The sequence below is a fragment of the Daphnia pulicaria genome, chromosome 6 (assembly GCF_021234035.1).
Source record: "Daphnia pulicaria isolate SC F1-1A chromosome 6, SC_F0-13Bv2, whole genome shotgun sequence".
In the NCBI taxonomy this organism is placed as follows: Eukaryota; Metazoa; Arthropoda; class Branchiopoda; order Diplostraca; family Daphniidae; genus Daphnia; species Daphnia pulicaria.
Window position 1 is genome coordinate 3,241,806 of NC_060918.1, and position 21,392 is coordinate 3,263,197.

General features: G+C 36.5%; 2 protein-coding genes and 1 long non-coding RNA gene across 4 annotated transcripts; all 3 read right to left on the reverse strand.

Annotated features, from left to right (window-relative positions):
- Nucleotides 1-254: 254 nt before the first annotated feature.
- LOC124344450 lies at nt 255-2,858 on the reverse strand. Of its 2 annotated transcripts, XM_046797993.1 has the most exons (11): nt 2,823-2,858; nt 2,653-2,763; nt 2,234-2,541; nt 2,112-2,158; nt 1,930-2,052; nt 1,753-1,872; nt 1,626-1,692; nt 1,467-1,552; nt 1,286-1,408; nt 1,107-1,220; nt 969-1,046 (listed from the first exon to the last, which is right to left on the reverse strand). In XM_046797993.1, exons 3-8 carry the CDS (start codon nt 2,266-2,268, stop codon nt 1,540-1,542), a joined length of 405 nt encoding a protein of 134 aa, XP_046653949.1. In that variant the 5' UTR covers nt 2,269-2,541; nt 2,653-2,763; nt 2,823-2,858; the 3' UTR covers nt 969-1,046; nt 1,107-1,220; nt 1,286-1,408; nt 1,467-1,539. The 2 variants fall into 2 exon arrangements, 1 of the variants encoding a protein (XP_046653949.1); XR_006919743.1 differs by lacking the exons at nt 1,930-2,052; nt 2,112-2,158; nt 2,234-2,541; nt 2,653-2,763; nt 2,823-2,858 and adding exons at nt 255-318; nt 379-682 and having other exon boundaries at nt 743-1,046; nt 1,467-1,507; nt 1,753-1,778.
- Nucleotides 2,859-16,866: 14,008 nt separating this feature from the next.
- LOC124344352 lies at nt 16,867-17,726 on the reverse strand. The gene is made up of 6 exons (XR_006919709.1): nt 17,653-17,726; nt 17,526-17,592; nt 17,367-17,407; nt 17,186-17,308; nt 17,007-17,120; nt 16,867-16,946 (listed from the first exon to the last, which is right to left on the reverse strand). It is a non-coding gene; the product is annotated as an uncharacterized LOC124344352 (long non-coding RNA).
- Nucleotides 17,727-19,094: 1,368 nt separating this feature from the next.
- LOC124344351 lies at nt 19,095-20,391 on the reverse strand. Its single transcript, XM_046797869.1, has 4 exons — nt 20,169-20,391; nt 19,991-20,085; nt 19,450-19,586; nt 19,095-19,347 (listed from the first exon to the last, which is right to left on the reverse strand). The coding sequence occupies exons 1-4, from the start codon at nt 20,339-20,341 to the stop codon at nt 19,234-19,236; spliced, it is 519 nt and encodes a 172-aa protein (XP_046653825.1). The 5' UTR covers nt 20,342-20,391; the 3' UTR covers nt 19,095-19,233.
- Between the last annotated feature and the right edge of the window lie 1,001 nt (nt 20,392-21,392).

Below are 21,392 nucleotides of genomic sequence, written 5' to 3' on the forward strand. Positions count from 1 at the left end.
GTTTTTTTTGTGATTTCCTTGTTTAATTTTGGTTTCAAATGTTTTTGGGCATTTATTAAAATTTTTCAAATGAAATTTCAATTTTTTATTACGATTTTGAGTGCAGTCGCTTTTGAAACACTTTTTATCAAGTACAGGTTTATTGAGAGAAATCACTTATGATTTAGTAGTAAACGTAGTTTGAAGATAAAACACAAAAAGAATGGAATTTCTGAGAGGGGATTAGGGTAATGTTTTTTCTTGTAGGAGGGTAGAAAACTAGTTTAGTTTTTGGCGTTTACATTGCATCATTGCTCATCCTTTTCCTCTTTTCCAACTCTTAAATTCAAACAGATAAAAATTAGTTTTTAACAATAATAATTTTAAATGAAAATTTACCTTCAACCAAATCCAAATTCATTTCCTCGTCCATTGTTAAGTCAATAGTGGATGCAAAAGAAATTTCCAGATTGTGATTGCGTTGTTGCTGGAACTATCGGTTCGCTGCGGGTGTGCGGATCGGATCCGCTGCCGGAAGTTTCTTTAAACTAAAAATTTGAAGAAAAAACACAAAAAGAATGGAATTTCTGAGAGGGGATTAGGGTAATGTTCTTTCTTGTAGGAGGGTAGTAAAACTAGTTTAGTTTTTGGCGTTTACATTGCATTGGGCCATCATTGCTCATCCTTTTCCTCTTTTCCAACTCTTAAATTCAAACAGATAAAAATTAGTTTTTAACAATAATAATTTTAAATAAAAATTTACCTTCAACCAAATCCAAATTCATTTCCTCGTCCATTGTTAAGTCAATAGTGGATGCAAAAGAAATTTCCAGATTGTGATTGCGTTGTTGCTGGAACTATCGGTTCGCTGCGGGTGTGCGGATCGGATCCGCTGCCGGAAGTTTCTTTAAACTAAAAATTTGAAGAAAAAACACAAAAAGAATGGAATTTCTGAGAGGGGATTAGGGTAATGTTCTTTCTTGTAGGAGGGTAGTAAAACTAGTTTAGTTTTTGGCGTTTACATTGCATTGGGCCATCATTGCTCATCCTTTTCCTCTTTTCCAACTCTTAAATTCAAACAGATAAAAATTAGTTTTTAACAATAATAATTTTAAATAAAAATTTACCTTCAACCAAATCCAAATTAATTTCCTCGTCCATTGTAAGGTCAATTGTAGAGGCAAAAGAAATTTCTAGGTCTGCCAAGTCGTCATCATCACTTACAGCAGGAATTTCATCACCTGCAGAATTTTTGGTAACATTATTACACACACTTATGACTTGCTTAACAAATTTTAAAACTTACAATAGTGATGATCCAGGTCCAAGGTTTCGTCTCCCCAATCTTGTTGATGACTTTCATCTCCCTAATCAAAATTCTGCTCCCCGTCTGAATTTTCTTCTTCCTCTTCATCTTGAGTTGCTAGGTCTTTAAACAATTATTAACATTACTAAATTTTTAAAAAATAAAATCTAATTTTACTTACTCGGACATTGTTCTGTCAGGTAATGATGCCATTCTTCACACCTGAAAGGAAGATCACAGAACTACATTCATCATCAGTAGACATAACTACAAAAACAAGGGAATTTCTGAGGGGTGAGGGTATTGTCTTTTCTCAACTTAGGAAATAGTAGAAAATTACTATTGTTTTGGTCGTTTAAATTGCGGGCTATCTCCGTCGCTCATTCGTTTCCTTTTATGTTCGTCCTCTTAAATTCAAACAGATAAAAATTAGTATTAAACAATAATAATTTTAAATAAAAATTTACCTTTAACCAGATCTGAATTGATTTCCTCGTCCATTGTTCCATCAAGATCCATTGTTGAAGAAAAAGAAACTTCAAGGTCTTCCAGCCCATCATCATCGCTGAAATCAACAATTTCATCACCTGCAGAATTTTTGGTAAATTATTACACACACTTATGAAACAATTCTTAAAACTTACCATAGTGATGATCAAAATCCTCGGTTTCTTCATCCCAGTTTTGTTGAACACCATCCTCCTCCCAATCAAAATTCTGTTCACCATCGGAATTGATTTCTTCTTCCCCCTCATGAGTTTGCACGTCTGTAACCAATTGTTAACATTATTAAATTTAAAAAAGAGTAAAATCTAATTTTACTTACTCGGACATTGTTCTGTCACTGTCAGGGGGTGATGCCATTCATCACATCTGAAAGGAAGATCACAGAGAAAGGGATATACTATATGATTGGCCCGAGGTAAAATTTATAAATTTTAAACTTACGATGGGCACATGTAGGGCGGGTATAAGTCACTCATTTCAATTCACTAGTTTAGATTTAAAAGTTGTAAACTAAACGTAGCTAATTTGGCTTTTTTTTTCAATCTGAAATTTCGACGTCGTCTGCTCAGTTTTTTTCGGAGTTATACATCAGACTTTTCAAGGGAGAAATAACAATAGTTACTCCATGCTCAATCAATCCAGGTAATAGAAAGCAAGCTGATTTGCCGGAACCAGTCGGCATAACTACCAAACAATCTCGTTTGGACAGAGCAGCTTCAACTACTTCTACTTTCTGTGGCTTCAAAATACTAAAAAATAAAAGTTAAATTTGTTATTATAAATGTTGTTAAATAATATGTTAAATAATAAAAATTATAATTTGTTAAATAAGAATATTAACAAATATTTGTTTAATTTACCGTTCTTGGTTTGATAATTTTACTTGAACGTTGCTGACATCGATTTCAGCGGGATGATTATCAACAATTGGAATTGGTGATGCAATTCCAATTTGTTTTTTTGCAAAGCATCTAGTAAAGAAAAAATAACTATCATTACAATCAAATAAAAAACATATACAGTCAAGTACGGTTCTTCAACGGCGTTAATGAAAGCCAGATTGGGTAAAGTCGGTTGTACTAGAGATGCAGAATTCTCCGAAATTGATAGATCGAAAACATCCGATACAGGTTCCCAATCATCCCAAACATTTGCTCTGTATGGCAAAAATTTATTATTCAGAAATGAATAATAAATTTGATGAATATCTTATGTTTGAATGAAAGCGAGAGCAGTATTTGTCTAAAAGTTCTCTGCTTCCGAGATTCCACGAACAATCACAAAGAATTTTAGGAATGCCATGTTCACGCTTCTCATGTTGAGTTTTGATATTAACGGTTATTAACCCCTGGAATTGTTTTGTTGCAACCAACAACAGTACAATACACTAATGATTCCATCACCTCTGTTTTAACAGATGAAAAAATATTGACAGTAACAACATTATGAAAATTGGAACACATTTCAGTGATATCCTTTTTTAACTGAAATATTTGTTTTTGAATGACCATTTGTTGAGTTTTATTTTCCAAAACGATTGCGGCAGATAAGAGAGGGAGGGGGAAAACGATGTACTTAAAGACTCCAAATGTTAGCAGGGCCGTAATGGCCTGCACATATCGTTCCTCTTCGGCCAACAAGTTGACCACCTCGTTTAACAATTCACCATCGGACATTTTTGGGGTTTCTTGTTTATTTCCCATCTGAAATAAAAAACAAAACTTAATTAAAATAAATAATCTAAAAATAAATAACCCTAAAACTTACAATTAAAAGGCCGAGAAACAGAGTCTGATGAGCTGAGAGAAAGTGCGACGTTCGAGAAAGTGCGACGTTCGAGATAGGTTAGGCACGCCAAGGGTCACAAATCAAATTTTGAAAAAAAGTTCGGAAAGTTTTTGAAAGTTTTTGGAATAAGAGTTTCTTTCTTCAAAAGAAGGAAAGAAAGAAGGAAGGAATTGAAGTATTAATTAGAAGGTTCAAAGTGGAACTTTGTCCGGATTCCAAATGAAATTGAAATCGTTTAAAGTGGAGCTGGCTGCGGATTCATTAATCCTCCCACACATTCACTATTGCTGTAAAACACAAACAAATTTATTAATCAAAAGAATAAAATTGAAAATTAAAAAAATTTACATTTGCCAAGAGTTGGTTGGTGGCTCTGGACAAGTATCATTTCCAGTTGTCGGTGGAGGTAGCGTTGGGGTAGGAGGTGCTGGTTGATTAGGAATGGCAGGAGGAGCAGGAGGTTATTGAAGTACTCCTTGCGCCAGTCGTTAAGATCTTGGAGGAGGGGGATCACGATGTATTTAATGACACCAAATGAAAGAAGGTCTGTCATCGCCTGAATAAATTTCTCTTCCTCTGCCAACAAATTGATGATTTCACTCATCAATTCTGCATCGGAAAGATCAGACTAGGTGTGGGTATTTGAGTTTAAGGAAGGAAGGAAGGAAGGAAAGAAGGAAGGAAGGAAGGAATTGAAGTTTGAAATTGAAATTTTTTTAAAGTGTAACTTGCTCCGGATCCACTAAAATTGCCACGTGTTCATGATTTCTGTAAAAAAACCAAAAAATAAATTAATGAAAAGAATTGAAAATTTAAAAAAAATTTACGTTTGCCAAGTGACGGCAGGAGGCTCTGGAACACTAACAGGATTAGTTGGTGGTGGTGGTTGAGATGATGGTGGAGTCGGATTGTCAGCAGCAAGAGCAGTTTTTTAAAATAGTCTTTGCGCTTTTCATTCAGGTCCTGGAGGAGGAGGACCACTATGAACTTAAACACGCCAAAAGAAATAAGGCCTTTAATGGCCTGAACGAACTTCTCTTCCTCCCCCAACAAATTGATGATTTGAGTCATCATTTTAGAGTCGGAAAGTTCAGTGGATTTTGTGTGGGTGTTTCCCATCTGAAATTAAGGAAAACGCAATTAGAGCTTACCTAACACATTCAGATATTCCTGACACTGAATAAAAATGTCTAGGGAGTTAGTGTTTAGAGCTTCGCAAAAAACTTCATATATCTCCTGCTGGAAACATGGAGATAAAACCTAAGCTCTTTAGGTAACGGTCCAGTGCCCTCAACACATGAAAATGGCAAAGTAATTGCGTCGAGTGGGGAAACATGCAGCGATTTCTGCACAGTCCTTGTCTTATGTGACAACAAAACTGTTTAATGATTTCGAAATTGGCCAAAACTCTTTAGGTATTGAATGTTAAACAAAACTAAGACGACATTGTCTGTTATTGTGAACTGCAAGTTTTTGTTGCCAAGTGCGCCCTCGGAGCCCGCCTATGATATAAATTACCAATGAACTGCAAACAAGCAAAACAAAATTTAAACGACAGAACTGTAGTCGTCTGCATTCAGCGTTGCTACATCTTTTGGACAGCTTGACTTTCCGTTTCGTCCGCTTTTATACAGGTGCAGTAGGAGTGGACATCGGACAGCCGACTTCAGCTTTAACTTCAGACACAACCTTTTGAACTTTCTCTGGCTGTGGATGAGAAGGTTCTTTTGTGAGAAGTTTATCTTTAATATCCTAAATAACCAAGGTGGTGCCGTGACGGGCTGCACCCCAAAAACTGTTTCGCGATTTTTGGTTCTTTTACCTGGGTATTTTTGTCTGACTGCTTGCTTGTTGGGTGTTTTCGTTGTGGAGACTTTTTGCATCCACGTGGCTCTTTTTGGTAATTTTTCCACAATTTTTTTCTGATTTTAGTGCCTTCTTTCTGTCCTCCCACCTCTTTTCAAGTGACACTTTGAAACAGCATGACCGTATAGCACACTGACAACCTAGGGACGGCGTTAGGAGGTTCTTCTCAGCCTCTTTCTCAACTATTTTTAATTACGGTGGCTTTACACCAACCGAACTTCCTACCACGTAAGTGTCGATGAAAACTATTTTCCCTAAATTTTCGTCTTCACTTGTTTCAGCAGTATCTAAACAATATTTAAAATAAAAAAAATCTGTTTGATTGTAATTACTATTAAATAAAATTGCCTTGAGTAATTGAGTTGCTGTTAATTTCGTATTCTTAGTTTTAGATTGTGTTCCTTCTGTCGTTGAAGGAGTGGTGCACCCTGGTTGGTCTTCTACTATTAATTTGAGACGGTCGCGATTGAGTCTCCTTTTTTCGTTTTGAATTTTTCTTTCAGCGATTGGCGTGCGTTTTTTAATTCCCTCTCTGGCAGCAAAGGTGCTGAAACAAATGGATTTGTCTTCAAGATAGAAGTTAGACACAACATCACGAAAGGATTTGGTTTTGAAACACCCCTGAATACATAAATAAGATGTTAGTTTAGTTTAATCAATAAGGAACACAATGAAATTATTACTTAATTATCATGATTAACCTTTTTATTTTAAGACTCTAAAGCATTTGTAGTTCTTGGGCATACCGCCCAATGAACATCCGACATTTCAGTGAAGCTTTAAATGAAAAATTGGGTAATTCGGTTGCCCTCGCCAATCTGCTCATGCACAAACTTTCTCCCACCCTTGATTGTTGGCATTATCAATGTCATTACCCAACATTTAATTTCGTTCATCAGGAATGTTTTCGCCTTTGACAAATCCAATTTCCCACACAGAATATCAAACGCCATTCCAACATTGTCCCGTGTTTTTAGTTCCTATGAATAGACACAGTATAAAATATACGCACTTAACTCAAGAAAATTAAACTTACTGGAATTGCATGAGCAATTAAAAAAACAATTAGAAGTTACGTCAATTGTAACCTTGTCGGCGATTTTTCAAACCTTTTTTGTGATGGACATCCCATCCTCGAATGGAGTCTTCTTTTTCCACTTGTTGGGTTGGATTACAGTACTTGACTTTGCGCCAAACTATAATCAAGTATCCATCCTCTAACATCCTTTCCATTTTCAAATTCCCATTGTATGTTCGTAGTTAATTCCTGAATTATTTTTAAACGATTGTGATTTTGTTTTAATGTTAGTTTTTGATTGTTATTTACGAGAACTTTTCCAAATGCCGTTTTATAAGTGTACTGCTGGTCATCATCACCCTTGCTAAGACTTGGTAATTCAGGATTTCGTAATTAAACGACACCATATTTAGTGGGTAGGGAAAAGATTTAGCACCTGGAAAAATCACATCTGCTTCAATGACCCTTGATTCGTTTAGCACTTGAAGCATTTGCGGTGTGGCCAAAATACAGAAGTTGAAAAATGCACCATAATGAGAAAATCTTTAAAAAATGGTTAAATTGACAGTTATTCACAATGAAAATTCTGTTAAAAAGATATACCTGCAAAACGGAGAGCACGCATTTATATTTCCTTGGCTGTTTCTTCATTTTCCGCATTTTTTGCGTCTTTTCGTCGATTGAATCATTTTAAATTGAATCAACAAGTTGAAATTTTCAATGATATATCGATCAGTAGCACCGAAATAAAGGCCGTTCTTAGCCTTTTTTACGCAATTGGCTAGGGTGCAGGAATTCGAAGTAACCGCTGAAATACTGGAGAGATTGCATGAAATTCTACACCTATAGATTGTGAAAGAAAAATTACCAACGAAATGGTAATTAGGACTAGTCCAACACACAGAAATACAAAGAATAATACCTTTGCTTATTTCTTTATTGGTTTTTGACGGATCGATTTTCACAGCTTCTTCTATAGCTTGTTCCAGCTTGCTGCCTAACTTCAATCTGACTGGGAAAGAACGTGAATGAACTGCTTCTAAGCCTTCTACACATAGAAATCCGAGCCACCTTCTGTTATCTTTTTCTGATTCTGATCGAAGATAAAGAAAGTAACTGGCAAGAGGTCCGATGCGCTGATGATCACTAAATGGTTGGCATTTCTGCGCTGCAGTTACGGTAACACAGTTTAGGGCTCTCTGTTGAATAGAAGTTTTGCTGACAAGAAACTGGTCAAAATGTGAGAGGGTTGCCAGGTAACTGAGGAGAAAACGTTCTAATGAATCCTTCCAGTTGCGTCCTTGTACTACTGTTGTAGTTTTAACCATCTTGTCGATGGGCTGCACAATTCACTGAAACCTAAACTGAGGTGACTTTGCGCAGGTGAATGGAATGCCCATCTTCTTCGTGTAGGTTTCAAACTCAAGTCCATTGAATGTTGAATCACTGCTTGCCTGAAGGACGCCCAGAATTCCATGTTGAACAGAGATACTTTCTAGGGATGGTATCGCGCTTCTAGCCGATGTGTATCCAGCATGGTGAATTTCTGGATAAAGAGAGTAGTCGTCAATGACTAGAAACAATTCGTGTAGAAATCTATGCTGGAATGACTAAAAGGACTGGAAGGCATTGTTGACATTACTACCGGTTCTCTTTTGTGTGATTTTTACTAGCTATTAGTATGGCTTGTTGGAGAGAATTTCGAATTGTTGGTTCTCCCCTTTTGTTTATGCTTGGGATACGCTTTTCTTCTCATGACTTCTTTAGTTGTTTCACGCATCGTTGGCCTTGATGAGCCAGCTGAATCGCTCTTTCTTGCAGTAGTACAGGGATGCAGAGTTTGTGTGTGACATTTTCACTCACCGCTAGTTTATCACGGCATTTGTAGTATGCTGACATTTTCAGGTTCTTCCAATTTTCAGATTTGACCACTTTGATTGCCGTTTGGAGACCTAGTAAACAAACGACGTCGTCTGAAATGCCTTTAATGCTAGTTCTGCTATCTATGGCAGCATAATCTTTTTCGTTGTTTTTTAATCGGGTGATTACTAAGTAAGCTTGTTGGAAACGCAAAAATTGGTGTTATCAAAGAGAACAAAGGAATAGGAAAACAACTATGGATTTATGAGGTTAGATTTATTTTTGTGGGAAGTAGTCTTGATGGTAATTTCATCTCTCAATACTATATTTGTATTTTCAGGTTACAGTAACGCTGGTGACTTTCCGAGTGAAAACTGATGGTACGCATATCAAACAAATCCACAACGCTCGAGATTATATTCGTATTATGCACTTGATTTTTGAAATAGAATACTTGTTCAGTTGCAATTCTGATGTTTTGTGAAACTAGGTGGAAACTAGCTGACCATTTATGAGGAAAGCTTAGACCTGATGGCATCCAACCTCAAATGGATGAGGTGGTATTCCAAGAATAACACCTCATCAGATGCAAATTATGACACCCTCTCATAAGTCATAAGCACAGTGCTACCCTCGTCTCTCCTGCATGTTACCGGACTAACTGGCCATCACTGCAACCAGCGCTTCCTAACGTGTTTTCTATCCCTTCCTAAAAAGTAAACAAATTAAAAAGTTAGTTTTTTAAAAGAGTTAATTTAGAATGACGTCATAGATATCAAAACTTTCTTACCCACAGGTGTAACATCCTGATGTACTACAATGTGTGTTCAGATATAAAACTGTAAAAAAAGTATTGTTTTTAAGATAATTTGTTGTTAGTAAGCAAATACTATCGGTGTTTATGAGAGAAAAGCAAATAAACATTTTCTATTTACTCTTTGACCATAACTTAAGATCCTCAAATCATCCCAGAATCTCTTAGATATTAGATTAGTCATTTTGTTTTGAACAAGTCCTTCAAAAATGAATTTTCATTTACCTCACTGGTCCTACACGAAAAAAGGTTTACTTTCTTTGAGTAATTTTGTGGTGAATTTGGTAAAAAAAAGTAACAAACAGAAAACAGTTAGATAACAATATTTAAAAAAAATGTTTTTGTTAGCCATAAAAAATCATGTCAACACTTTTTACTTTACCTATTGTACTCTGGTATGCGGGGGTGTGCCTGTTGAAACTGTGGGCAAGTGTTGAAACTGCGCAAAAAATTTTCAAAAAAAGAAAGGATTGGTTACAATAGAGATCTACTTGTACATGTCGTTAGACACAGAACTTACTTCTTACCATTTCAAACTTAACGCACGCATTGGTTGATGTGCAAAATTACTATACATATCAAAAGTGTAAATTCCCGTAAAACAAGAATAATAAAGATTTTCACACAAATTTGGCATCAACCAATCCGTTAGATGTCAAGAACTTAAAATCACCCACAAGTTAATTCTAGAGAAAGATATCTGGACCCTACGAGCAGACAATCCACATCGAAAATCAGATTTTTCACATTCTGAGATTCACAAATCAGTTTTATGTAGGATATCCTGACTCAACCATTAGTAGTGCAGTTAGAATATTTTACTTACACAATGGATGACAGGTTGAATGAATACAATTGTTTCAATTACTAATTGTTGAGGCGAACGAATTTTTAACAAAAAATAAGGTTAGCAAAAGGAAATACAATACCCCGACAAAATTATTGTAGAATTGTTGGTACCTTCTTCAGCTGGTACCTTAACAGCTCTTGAAAAACTTACGTATTCTTTCAGCTTAAAGTATTGTAGTGTGTATTTTCAGCTTTCAGTATCGCATTGCAGTGCGTGAAGACGACCTTCGGATCGTAGAATTTGCAAAATAATTTATGGTAGTTACATTTTCATCCACATCCTCATTTTTGGCAAATCGGTGACTTTACTTTGCAATTATTCAAACCTCTGGTCTAGATTTTTAGCAACCGAATTTCTCACCGCAACACGAGGCTGGGAAGATGGAATCTGAAGTTAACAGCCTACAACGTAACAGTGTAACATATATCAGTAGCTATCAATTCGGCACACTACCTTTTTAATATATACCTATCTAACCCAGTTTATTTTCACTCGCGATAATAGTAACCAGGCAACGGAACAATTTGTAAATTTAATAACGCGGTATCGTAAAATCCTCAATCCCCAAAGCGCTGTCAATCCCTGAACTCTCAGAAGCATATTTTTAATGCCTTGTCATAATTACAAAAACTAGTGAAAATATACACCTGGAAAAAGGGGGATGGAATAAATGTGATTCATGTATTACATACAATTTCAAAATTCGCTATTAAGAGAAAGAAAAAAAACAATATATGATTGACTCATTACAGATGCAACCCTCCTTGTGTGAAAATTTCAAATCGTTTGATTTTTGAGTTGCTAATTTCCACTTTTTGTTGTTTGCCTTCCAGTGAAGGGAAGTTTAATGCCAACGTTTGCAGATGTAAGAATTTTTTGCTTCTCCAGTAATCTTTTCTACCAATATTATCATTCATATTTCCAAACATACTTTTCTCTCAAGTTGATATACTTCTAACGAGCTTTGTCAAGAGAAGTGTGATTTTATCTCTCCACTACATTTGTGAAATGTCGACCATATTGTTGAATTGGATGATTTTTTTCAACTTGGAAATGACAACAATTTATTCGTCGATGTTGAAGCTTAACAAGATTCATAACAATACAGATGTTACTGTGACTATCACAGTTACAGTTCCCATCACTTTGATTACTTTAGTTGTTTTGATAGCCTTCCTGTGTAAAAAATATACTGAAGACTATAATTTATTTTGTTTTTATTTGTTTTCCTACTCACTCATCGTTTTTTTCTTCAATAGAGTGGTCATAATGCCACACCTGGACAAAGGACAGACACCGATTTGCCGAAAATGTAGATGTTGAAATATTAACTGCCATAAATTCTCTTGCAAATGCTACGATCCGAAGGTTATCTTTGCGCACTACAATGCGATACTGAAAACTTACAATGCTGTTGTTGTTGATTAAATTGAAAAGTTTCAAGCAACTTGATAGCAAAAGTACGGACATAATTATGTTACTGTTGTTGCTGCTGCTGTTGTTTCCCCAAAGAAGATGATGATGATGGGCTGTGACTGCAATCCACACTCTCGTGACCCACAGGACGCCCGCCTCTAATTACCTTACCACCCACCTGTCAAATAGAAAAGAATGAAAAGATCATGTAAAAACAAAGGCTAGGTAAATCTGATCATTGGGTTAATCTTTGGAAACTTACGGCCAGGGCATAGCCCGTCATTGTGATGTAGATGTGGTCTTGATTCACTTTATAAAGACTGCTGCAACTAGGACCAGAACTGCAATAGTGCAGCCTGTTGTGTTGGATACTTCATAGAGGCTGACTGAATTGGATTGATCCAGTTGCTGCTGCACAGAGAGGCTGCGCCCAGGTACCCAACATTTAAGTTGATTGTGTTTCATAATAAACTTGCTAATAGTTTGTGTTTATTGTGTTTTGTCTCTAGGTTGGAGTTTTGAGTTAACGCTATTGTCTGTGACTGCTGTTTAGCTACTGCAACTCCTAGTGCTGTTGGGTTTTTCTCGTTTTCGCCAACTGTGACACACCTGAAGTCTGAGTTTTGAGTTAACGCTATTGTCTGTGACTGCTTTTTAGCTACTGCAACTCCTTGTGCTGTTGGGCTTTTTCTCGTTTTCGCCCACTGAGACACCCTGAAGTCACTCACCACGGGATTACGCCCAGGTACACAACATTTAAGTTAATTGAGTTTTATTTATATATTTAATTATGTTTATTTATATATTTCCATGAAAGAGGAGGGACTTCCACCAACGTTCTGATCCATCCTTATCCTCATAACGTCCTCTCATCCAGCTTCACTTCTTATGCTGCTACACAACTAAGCGATTAGCTGCCTACGTTGCCGTTGCGGTTTACCACCGTTCAGTGGTGCTTGCGTTGGTGGTGCAACTCCTCTGCCGCCAATTGGTGGTTCTCCTCCTGATTTTCATGTAATTATTTGTCTGTCGTTTATGAATATAGTTATTTCTGTGTTCCCGTGTTACGATTGCACTGGTCGATCTCGTCAGATTACCCGTGAATCTACCCCCTTGTTTGAACTGCATTGGTCGATCTCGTCAGATCGTGCGTGAGTTCTACCTTTCTTCCGTCTCTAGTGTGTTGGTCGATTCCGTAGAATCGTCCGCAATATCCCGTGTTTCGTTCCGTTATCATTCATCGCCATTCAAGTTCAGTTCATCATTCATTCATTATCCTCATTCATCCCGTTCAGTTTGTCCGCCTTTCGGACTGCGTCAGCTGATTTAATTTTTGTGTGTTTGTCTGGTCTTTCAGCTCGCGCCAGCTATCGTTCCCATCCCTGTCCGGCATTCTTGCTGGTCAATTGGAGTTTCTGTTTTTTAGTTGTCCGTCTCTTCTTGTCAGGAAGGCTTATCACCCGCCTTGGTCAGTGTCTTCCAGCCTTCCGATCTCGGAATTGAGACTGATTATCTCTCGTATCCAGCTTTTCCAGCTTCATCATGCCGCGCAAGTTTAATGGCCCGGAAAAGAAGATCAAGGATAAAATAAAAAAATCAAGAATTTAGTTCACAAATAGGGTTGAAGCGGCAAGAGATGCAGCAATCGCGTATTTTGCCAACGCTGTCACCGTCGCTGCTGTCGAAGACGCTGCCATAGAAGCCGATGCCGTCGAAATCGTTGACCTTCCTGTTGACGAGCCCGCTGCCGTTGCTATTGTCGTAGACATCGAAGAAAAAAAACAAAGGCCGCGTCTTCCGGATTTCGTGCCGCCTCCAACTTTGAGGCGTTTCTACCGCCCTTACGACCGGTCGTCCTCGCCCATCAGGATCCACCTACACCACCAGGCCATCTGGAATCTGTAGAAGACGACTTCATCCCCAACCTTTTCAACTGTGAGGTACGCAGTGAGGTGGGCACCTTTTCGGAAGACGATTCCCCTGAACCAACACTACCGCCGGTGCCACCGTCACCACCTCGGAGATTGGTGCGAGTCAGAAACATTAAAACCAAAAAGACACGCTGCGTTGGTCTAGAAGAACTTTTCCGTCCAGAACCTCAAGACCAAATCGTCCGTCAAAAATAATTTGCCAATCAATTTATTACCCAATAACCTTGCACCGCAAGGCAATTTTATAATTTTAACCAATTTCTTTATTTTTTTGTTTCACTTGGGTAGCAATGATATTGCACCTCTTCATTACACGACTGCCGTTGCTCTTTATACTTAAACATTTTTAAATTTTTTGATTTTATTTTTTTTATTTCATTAAGATGTCGAACGAATATTTGAGCAAAGTTTACAAAAATAAACTTGGACATATTTTGAGTCGTAGTCATCACACTAATTTTTCTGGATTGATGAGAGGTTATTTCTTTTGTTAATTTTTTAAATGGGTAGATTTCTTATACCTTTTTTCTTTTTGTAGAAAGACATCAAATGAAGGGAAAAGTTTACCATGTCATGGAGTCTAGCACATCTGGTTATCATGTTGCTTACTTCGTAGAACGTCAATCCAAAAAATGATTCTTCGACCAACCCAAAGGTCTTACATGTCATAATAAGGCTTGCGGGTTGACTTCGCATACACTTCATGGAAGTGAACAAATTTTTCGAAGGTGCTACAAGACTGGATATCCCACACATTCCTTGGTGTGGATATGCTTTGTTTTCCTGCCCAGTTCTCACCCTATCATTGAATCCTGTGATGTTAGTTGGATTACTTGTAAGACAATCCAGGAGAGAACATGTTCCCAGCTCCATATTCGTCCGCCTTAGAGAAATGGTCTTCGATAAGATAAGGTATTTATTTTATTAATTTATAGTCATGCTAGAAAGTTTCTTAAATAGATTTTTCTCTATTTCAACAAATTTTTTAGGGATATACACAACTTTGTTGGTTTCGATATCCAATTAAGGATTGTTGCGGAATTTGCGGACAATGGGAGTGCACTTGCGCAACCAAAAACGATGTCTACTACTTGCCGTGGTTATGAAAATAAAAGGCATACCCCACTATCGCAACTATTGGATATTTTCACGATTCTGTACCGCCAAGGAAATTGGATAGCCTACGTGATGAATCACCCCGGAGACTACACCACAAAAGTCCAAAATATAGCAAAAATTTAAATTTAATTTTTGTTTACCTTACAACTAATTTTCTTTCAATTTACAATTCTGTAGCTTGCAGCTCAACAAGAATTGGTAGATAAAGGTATTCCTTTGGAAAACGTTGTCTACATCTGCTATGGGATTGAGATTTGTAGAGGAGGTAACGGTTGGGGCACTATTGATAATTTCACCATTTTCAGTGCTGTACAACTTAATGTTTTTATCCAGCAAAATTCCGGCAAAGAATTATCCCGAAGCAATGCTAATGATGTACATGGTTTTTGCACTACAATACTGCATGGTAATTAAATAACTTTTGATAAATGCTTTAAATGTTTTAAATATTTAAATTATATTTGCCATATTCTGGTTCTTATTACTATTTTCATTGTAATTTAGATTGTGATGGACGCGATCGAGCATAAAACAACCGTAGGGAGATCACTCATGGCCGGAACACAAAAAAAGGAAAAAATAACTTTTCGGCATTGCTGGAAGTATAATACACAAGGTTTCTCAAAAATTAATTAAACACTTAAAAATAAACCGGCACATCCAGAGTCTTACATGAACTTACTCTGGCGCGAGGGTCGAGGTAGAGCACCAAGACCCACCCAAGGTGGGAAAGCTCCCCGGCCGGAGTTCAACCTTATACTCTTCAAGGACGGGTAAACAATCCGTCCAGTGCTATGACGGGTCACCCCGTCAACATGACTTTTGGTTTCGTCTTATTTCGTGCTCTCTCTCATTTTGTTAAGCGCCAAAATTGGGGACAAGTTAGCAGAGCCCATTTATTCTCGAACAAAACAATTGTGGTAAAATAAAGAAAAAAAATATCCCATTTCCCGTTAAAAAAGAAAAGAAATAAAACGCAAAAATACAAATCATGAGAAAACATTTTCAAAATAAGAACAAAATCTCAAAAATAAAAAGAAACATCGTTAGATGGCGTTGATTGTCAGCATATGCGTTTCATTCAAAATTTCAATCCACGTAAAAATGTATTCTTATATTAATTTAAGAGATTTATAATAGAACATAAAAATAGAATGTACCAGTATATAAAAACAATTTCAAACAGAAATGTTGTAAAAGTACACCTGGTAACCTTGAGCAGACGACTATAGCCAGAGATAAAAAGATGGGACACTGAAACGGAAAAGCCGTCATAACACATTTCGACACACCGCCTAGCGGCTAATGCCTTCCCTTCAATGGCAGACGAATTCGGTCCTGACGCCAAAAAACATGAACCAACACCTCCTGGTTAAAAAAATATTCCCATAATTTACCCCTGATCTTAATGCAAAAACTATTGAGCAAACGTAAAATTTTTAATAAATAAATAATATTAAAATAAAATTTAAAGTAATATATTTTAAATTAATTAAATTTTCGGTTTTAAATAACAGACCAGCTTTTATATAATCCTTCCAATATAGAATTGAAAGAAACGGTTAAATTTACAGCAATTTAAATTAAACAATCTTTTTCACATTATAGTTCGCTCTATCCCTTCAGGAGTACTGAAGGTCTACCGACCTTTATTGGTAATTCCGATATCGTGGAATATCCCCGGCGACTCCATGCGCAGAACGTTCCCGGAATTAACCACTGTAATGAATTTCAAATCTCCCGGACTTACCCCTTAACTTATATTCAATCACGACCACTAGATGTCACGATATGTTTTTATTTTTATTTTTTATGCCAGCCAATAGAGGGTTGAGGTAGGGAGACTCGTAAAGGAAAGCAAAATTCACACTTCTTTCCAATACGCCAAGCCGAGAGGGCATCTGAGATCAATCCGAGAGGGCATCCCTAACTCAAAGCAAACCTCCAACTATAAAAAAAGCTAGTTATCCCTTGCGAGAATTTTTAGTCTACTCTCATATACTTTCGTGGTGTCATCCACAATTAATCATCATAAGCTTAAAGGGCAGGACATACTTTGAGTAGGGTTGGAGCAAATTAATTGTGGGTTGGCTTTCGGAAACCAGATTTCCTTTTGAAAACCGGTTTAGTCGATCACTTTGAAAAGATTCTGGTCTATGAGACAGTTTTTTTTGTAATTTCCTTGTTTAATTTTGGTTTCAAATGTTTTTGGGCATTTATTAAAATTTTTCAAATGAAATTTCAATTTTTTTATTACGATTTTGAGTGCAGTCGCTTTTGAAACACTTTTTATCAAGCACAAGTTTATTGAGAGAAATCACTTATGATTTAGTAGTAAACGTAGTTTGAAGATAAAACACAAAAAGAATGGAATTTCTGAGAGGGGATTAGGGTAATGTTCTTTCTTGTAGGAGGGTAGTAAAACTAGTTTAGTTTTTGGCGTTTATATTGCATTGGGCCATCATTGCTCATCCTTTTCCTCTTTTCCAACTCTTAAATTCAAACAGATAAAAATTAGTTTTTAACAATAATAATTTTAAATGAAAATTTACCTTCAACCAAATCCAAATTAATTTCCTCGTCCATTGTAAGGTCAATTGTAGAGGCAAAAGAAATTTCTAGGTCTGCCAAGTCGTCATCATCACTTACAGCAGGAATTTCATCACCTGCAGAATTTTTGGTAACATTATTACACACACTTATGACTTGCTTAACAAATTTTAAAACTTACAATAGTGATGATCCAGGTCCAAGGTTTCGTCTCCCCAATCTTGTTGATGACTTTCATCTCCCTAATCAAAATTCTGCTCCCCGTCTGAATTTTCTTCTTCCTCTTCATCTTGAGTTGCTAGGTCTTTAAACAATTATTAACATTACTAAATTTTTAAAAAATAAAATCTAATTTTACTTACTCGGACATTGTTCTGTCAGGTAATGATGCCATTCTTCACACCTGAAAGGAAGATCACAGAACTACATTCATCATCAGTAGACATAACTACAAAAACAAGGGAATTTCTGAGGGGTGAGGGTATTGTCTTTTCTCAACTTAGGAAATAGTAGAAAATTACTATTGTTTTGGTCGTTTAAATTGCGGGCTATCTCCGTCGCTCATTCGTTTCCTTTTATGTTCGTCCTCTTAAATTCAAACAGATAAAAATTAGTATTAAACAATAATAATTTTAAATAAAAATTTACCTTTAACCAGATCTGAATTGATTTCCTCGTCCATTGTTCCATCAAGATCCATTGTTGAAGAAAAAGAAACTTCAGGGTCTTCCAGCCCATCATCATCGCTGAAATCAACAATTTCATCACCTGCAGAATTTTTGGTAAATTATTACACACACTTATGAAACAATTCTTAAAACTTACCATAGTGATGATCAAAATCCTCGGTTTCTTCATCCCAGTTTTGTTGAACACCATCCTCCTCCCAATCAAAATTCTGTTCACCATCGGAATTGATTTCTTCTTCTCCCTCATGAGTTTGCACGTCTGTAACCAATTGTTAACATTATTAAATTTAAAAAAGAGTAAAATCTAATTTTACTTACTCGGACATTGTTCTGTCACTGTCAGGGGGTGATGCCATTCATCACATCTGAAAGGAAGATCACAGAGAAAGGGATATACTATATGATTGGCCCGAGGTAAAATTTATAAATTTTAAACTTACGATGGGCACATGTAGGGCGGGTATAAGTCACTCATTTCAATTCACTAGTTTAGATTTAAAAGTTGTAAACTAAACGTAGCTAATTTGGCTTTTTTTTTCAATCTGAAATTTCGACGTCGTCTGCTCAGTTTTTTTCGGAGTTATACATCAGACTTTTCAAGGGAGAAATAACAATAGTTACTCCATGCTCAATCAATCCAGGTAATAGAAAGCAAGCTGATTTGCCGGAACCAGTCGGCATAACTACCAAACAATCTCGTTTGGACAGAGCAGCTTCAACTACTTCTACTTTCTGTGGCTTCAAAATACTAAAAAATAAAAGTTAAATTTGTTATTATAAATGTTGTTAAATAATATGTTAAATAATAAAAATTATAATTTGTTAAATAAGAATATTAACAAATATTTGTTTAATTTACCGTTCTTGGTTTGATAATTTTACTTGAACGTTGCTGACATCGATTTCAGCGGGATGATTATCAACAATTGGAATTGGTGATGCAATTCCAATTTGTTTTTTTGCAAAGCATCTAGTAAAGAAAAAATAACTATCATTACAATCAAATAAAAAACATATACAGTCAAGTACGGTTCTTCAACGGCGTGTTCTCTTGTGTTCTCACAGTGCAAATCCTTTTACTGTTTCACAAATGACAGCCATAATGACTTGATGTTGAAGTAAACTACGCAAAACAGCTACTTATCTTAATCAACTTTATCGGAAAAAAGGTGGAAGGTATTGTTTTTTGGCAATTGTTGATCACCTAGTAGACTGGCTTCCCTCTAAAAATAAAAATAAAATTTCGAATTGATCTTATTTCTAGTTCACGCCCAATGTAGATCAACGGAACGAGGTTGCAGCAACTTTCGTCAATCAAAAGCGTGAATGAGGTTCTTTTCAACCCACGCAAGTCAATATGCCCACGCCAATCGGTTGTAATCACGAAATCGGGAATTTGCGTTGATATTTCACGAAGATCGTTATTCAAGTAGAAAAAAACTTCAAGACACCTCGACGTAATTAACACGGAGATAAAGGAGCAAAGGGAAAGATGGCTTGTGTTTGGTCGTGCGGGGTAATCCAGTTCAAAAATTTCATGTCATGACTTCTCGTCGTGGGTCTCGTCGCTTGAATCGACTAGTGGCAATTGTTCGACCTCATTCCCTTCATTTGTCGCCGTCGTTATGGTTGTGATGGTGACAACAGTTTCCAGCTAGATCATCATCGATAAATGAAATAATAATAAAATGCAAATGAATAAAAATTGGGTTCAGACGAAAAGCCGGAATTATTTCGCTTGAAACTAGGTGATTACCTCAATTGTGTCTCGGCGTCGGAGATCCATGATCGATAGAGCGGTGAATGAGGAAGAGGACGACTCGGGACTGAAAGGTTGTGGGGCGGGTCGTTTCTTCCTACGTAGTGACGAGGTACTGGTGCGGCACTTGGACTCTGTGTTGACAAACAATCATTTTCAAAAATGTTTTCGAAAATTGGAAAGTTATTTGACTTATTAATAGAGGGAAGTGGAGGATGGCGGAGGATTCTAGATTTCTATTTATTGTTCGTTATCTTGTTTTCGTTTTTTAAAATATAAAGACCATTCTTTTGTGCAAGAATAAATCGGTGTCATCAAGTCTTACGACTTGATTCAAGAGTTTAAATTTCAAATGTTTTACAAAATCACTGTCTTAAACTCAAAACTCGAGGTCCGCTTTACTTTGGCTACATAGCAGACCTTTTTTTTATCATTTTTCGTCGAGTAAATATTTTGTAAGAGAAAGACCAAATTTAAATTTTTTTTCTCAAACTCATTCTAGGATTTTACGCGGATTTTACGCGCAGACATTACTTACCAATGGGTGCAGTATCTTGAGAAATCTCACGGTGAACGTTACAACTTGGCAGCACTTCCTCATCTACAATCGGTTCGAGATTCTCTGGCTCTGTCCTGTTTTATCGAATTTAAAAATTTAATTACAATTTATCTATAATAAAGTAGAATTTTTTAAAAAATGTACAATAAAATATTACTTTTCCCGTACTGCACTAGTACTTGATGGTGCGCGTTTATGACGAGAGAAAAAGATTTTGATAGGAATCCATTTACTCTTTTTTCTGTTATTGTTCTCTTCCGATCTTGCATTCTCGGCGGACGGATTTAACTTTTCAGTGTATTGATTTTTCTTGATTACGTCAAAAAACATGATAGACACAGTTGTAGAGAGATATCATTCAAATATTTATAAGCACCAGGTTCCAGCCAAAACTCAATTGAGAGAATCAGAGAAGCATACAGCGACTTTTATACTCTCGCTCGCTGACATGTCTAAATACAAAAGTGATGCACAGCGACGGAAAGAAATTAATGGGTTAAAATTTCGCATTTTAGACCGCAATGCCGCACTGCAAATGACTGTATGTATAAAACTGCCGCACGCACTATCTTGGTTGACAGGATATTCGATTCCGGCTACGCGTTTACGATAGGATGTTTTTCTCGTTTTTTTTTCTATTCTGCGTTAACGTAAAATTTTAAATTAAGGAATGACTATGTTTAGGTCTAACCCTATTCCGCCTCATTCTGTGAAACTGATTACACTAAACAAAAGGAAACAAAACCCGTGGGTTTTCCACTAACCAATTGCTTCGCAATCCAACCTTATGTATAACCTTGTAGTTCTACGGTAATACCGCAACTCCCAAGGACAACGTTTAAAAAACCAATGACATTTATTGTCTGCATATGTTGTGGTTTCCGTGCCAGATCGAACAAATTTGAATTCCGGTCGTGCTGCCAGTAGAAGCGCTAAGAGGAGGAGTTTTACACCAAAAAAATGTTTACAATCCATCCAACGGATATCGGAGACAGACAGAATTTGTGGTTTTCGTAAGGGTGTCTCAAAAATAAAGTTATATTTTTTAGATTTGTGTTTAAATCAATAATTTATTCATAATCATCATATCATCATGTCATCGAATCTTCTTCCAAGCTCGGCGAGCATTTAAACCAAGACAATTGCAGCAGATTGACAATAGCATAGCCAAATAACGACAACACAGTATTTCAAACAAAGTGCTTGCTAAAAATCAAATTTTTTTAGTCTATTGAACAAAATATCTGGTTTGAAGGGAGTACCAAAGGCGTGTCCTCCGCTGCGAGGCACTATCGTAGTTGATTGTGCAGCCTTAGATGGTTTATATTGCGTTCTGTTTTTTTTTGTAGGATGACTTACGATATAATGTACGTTCGGTTGT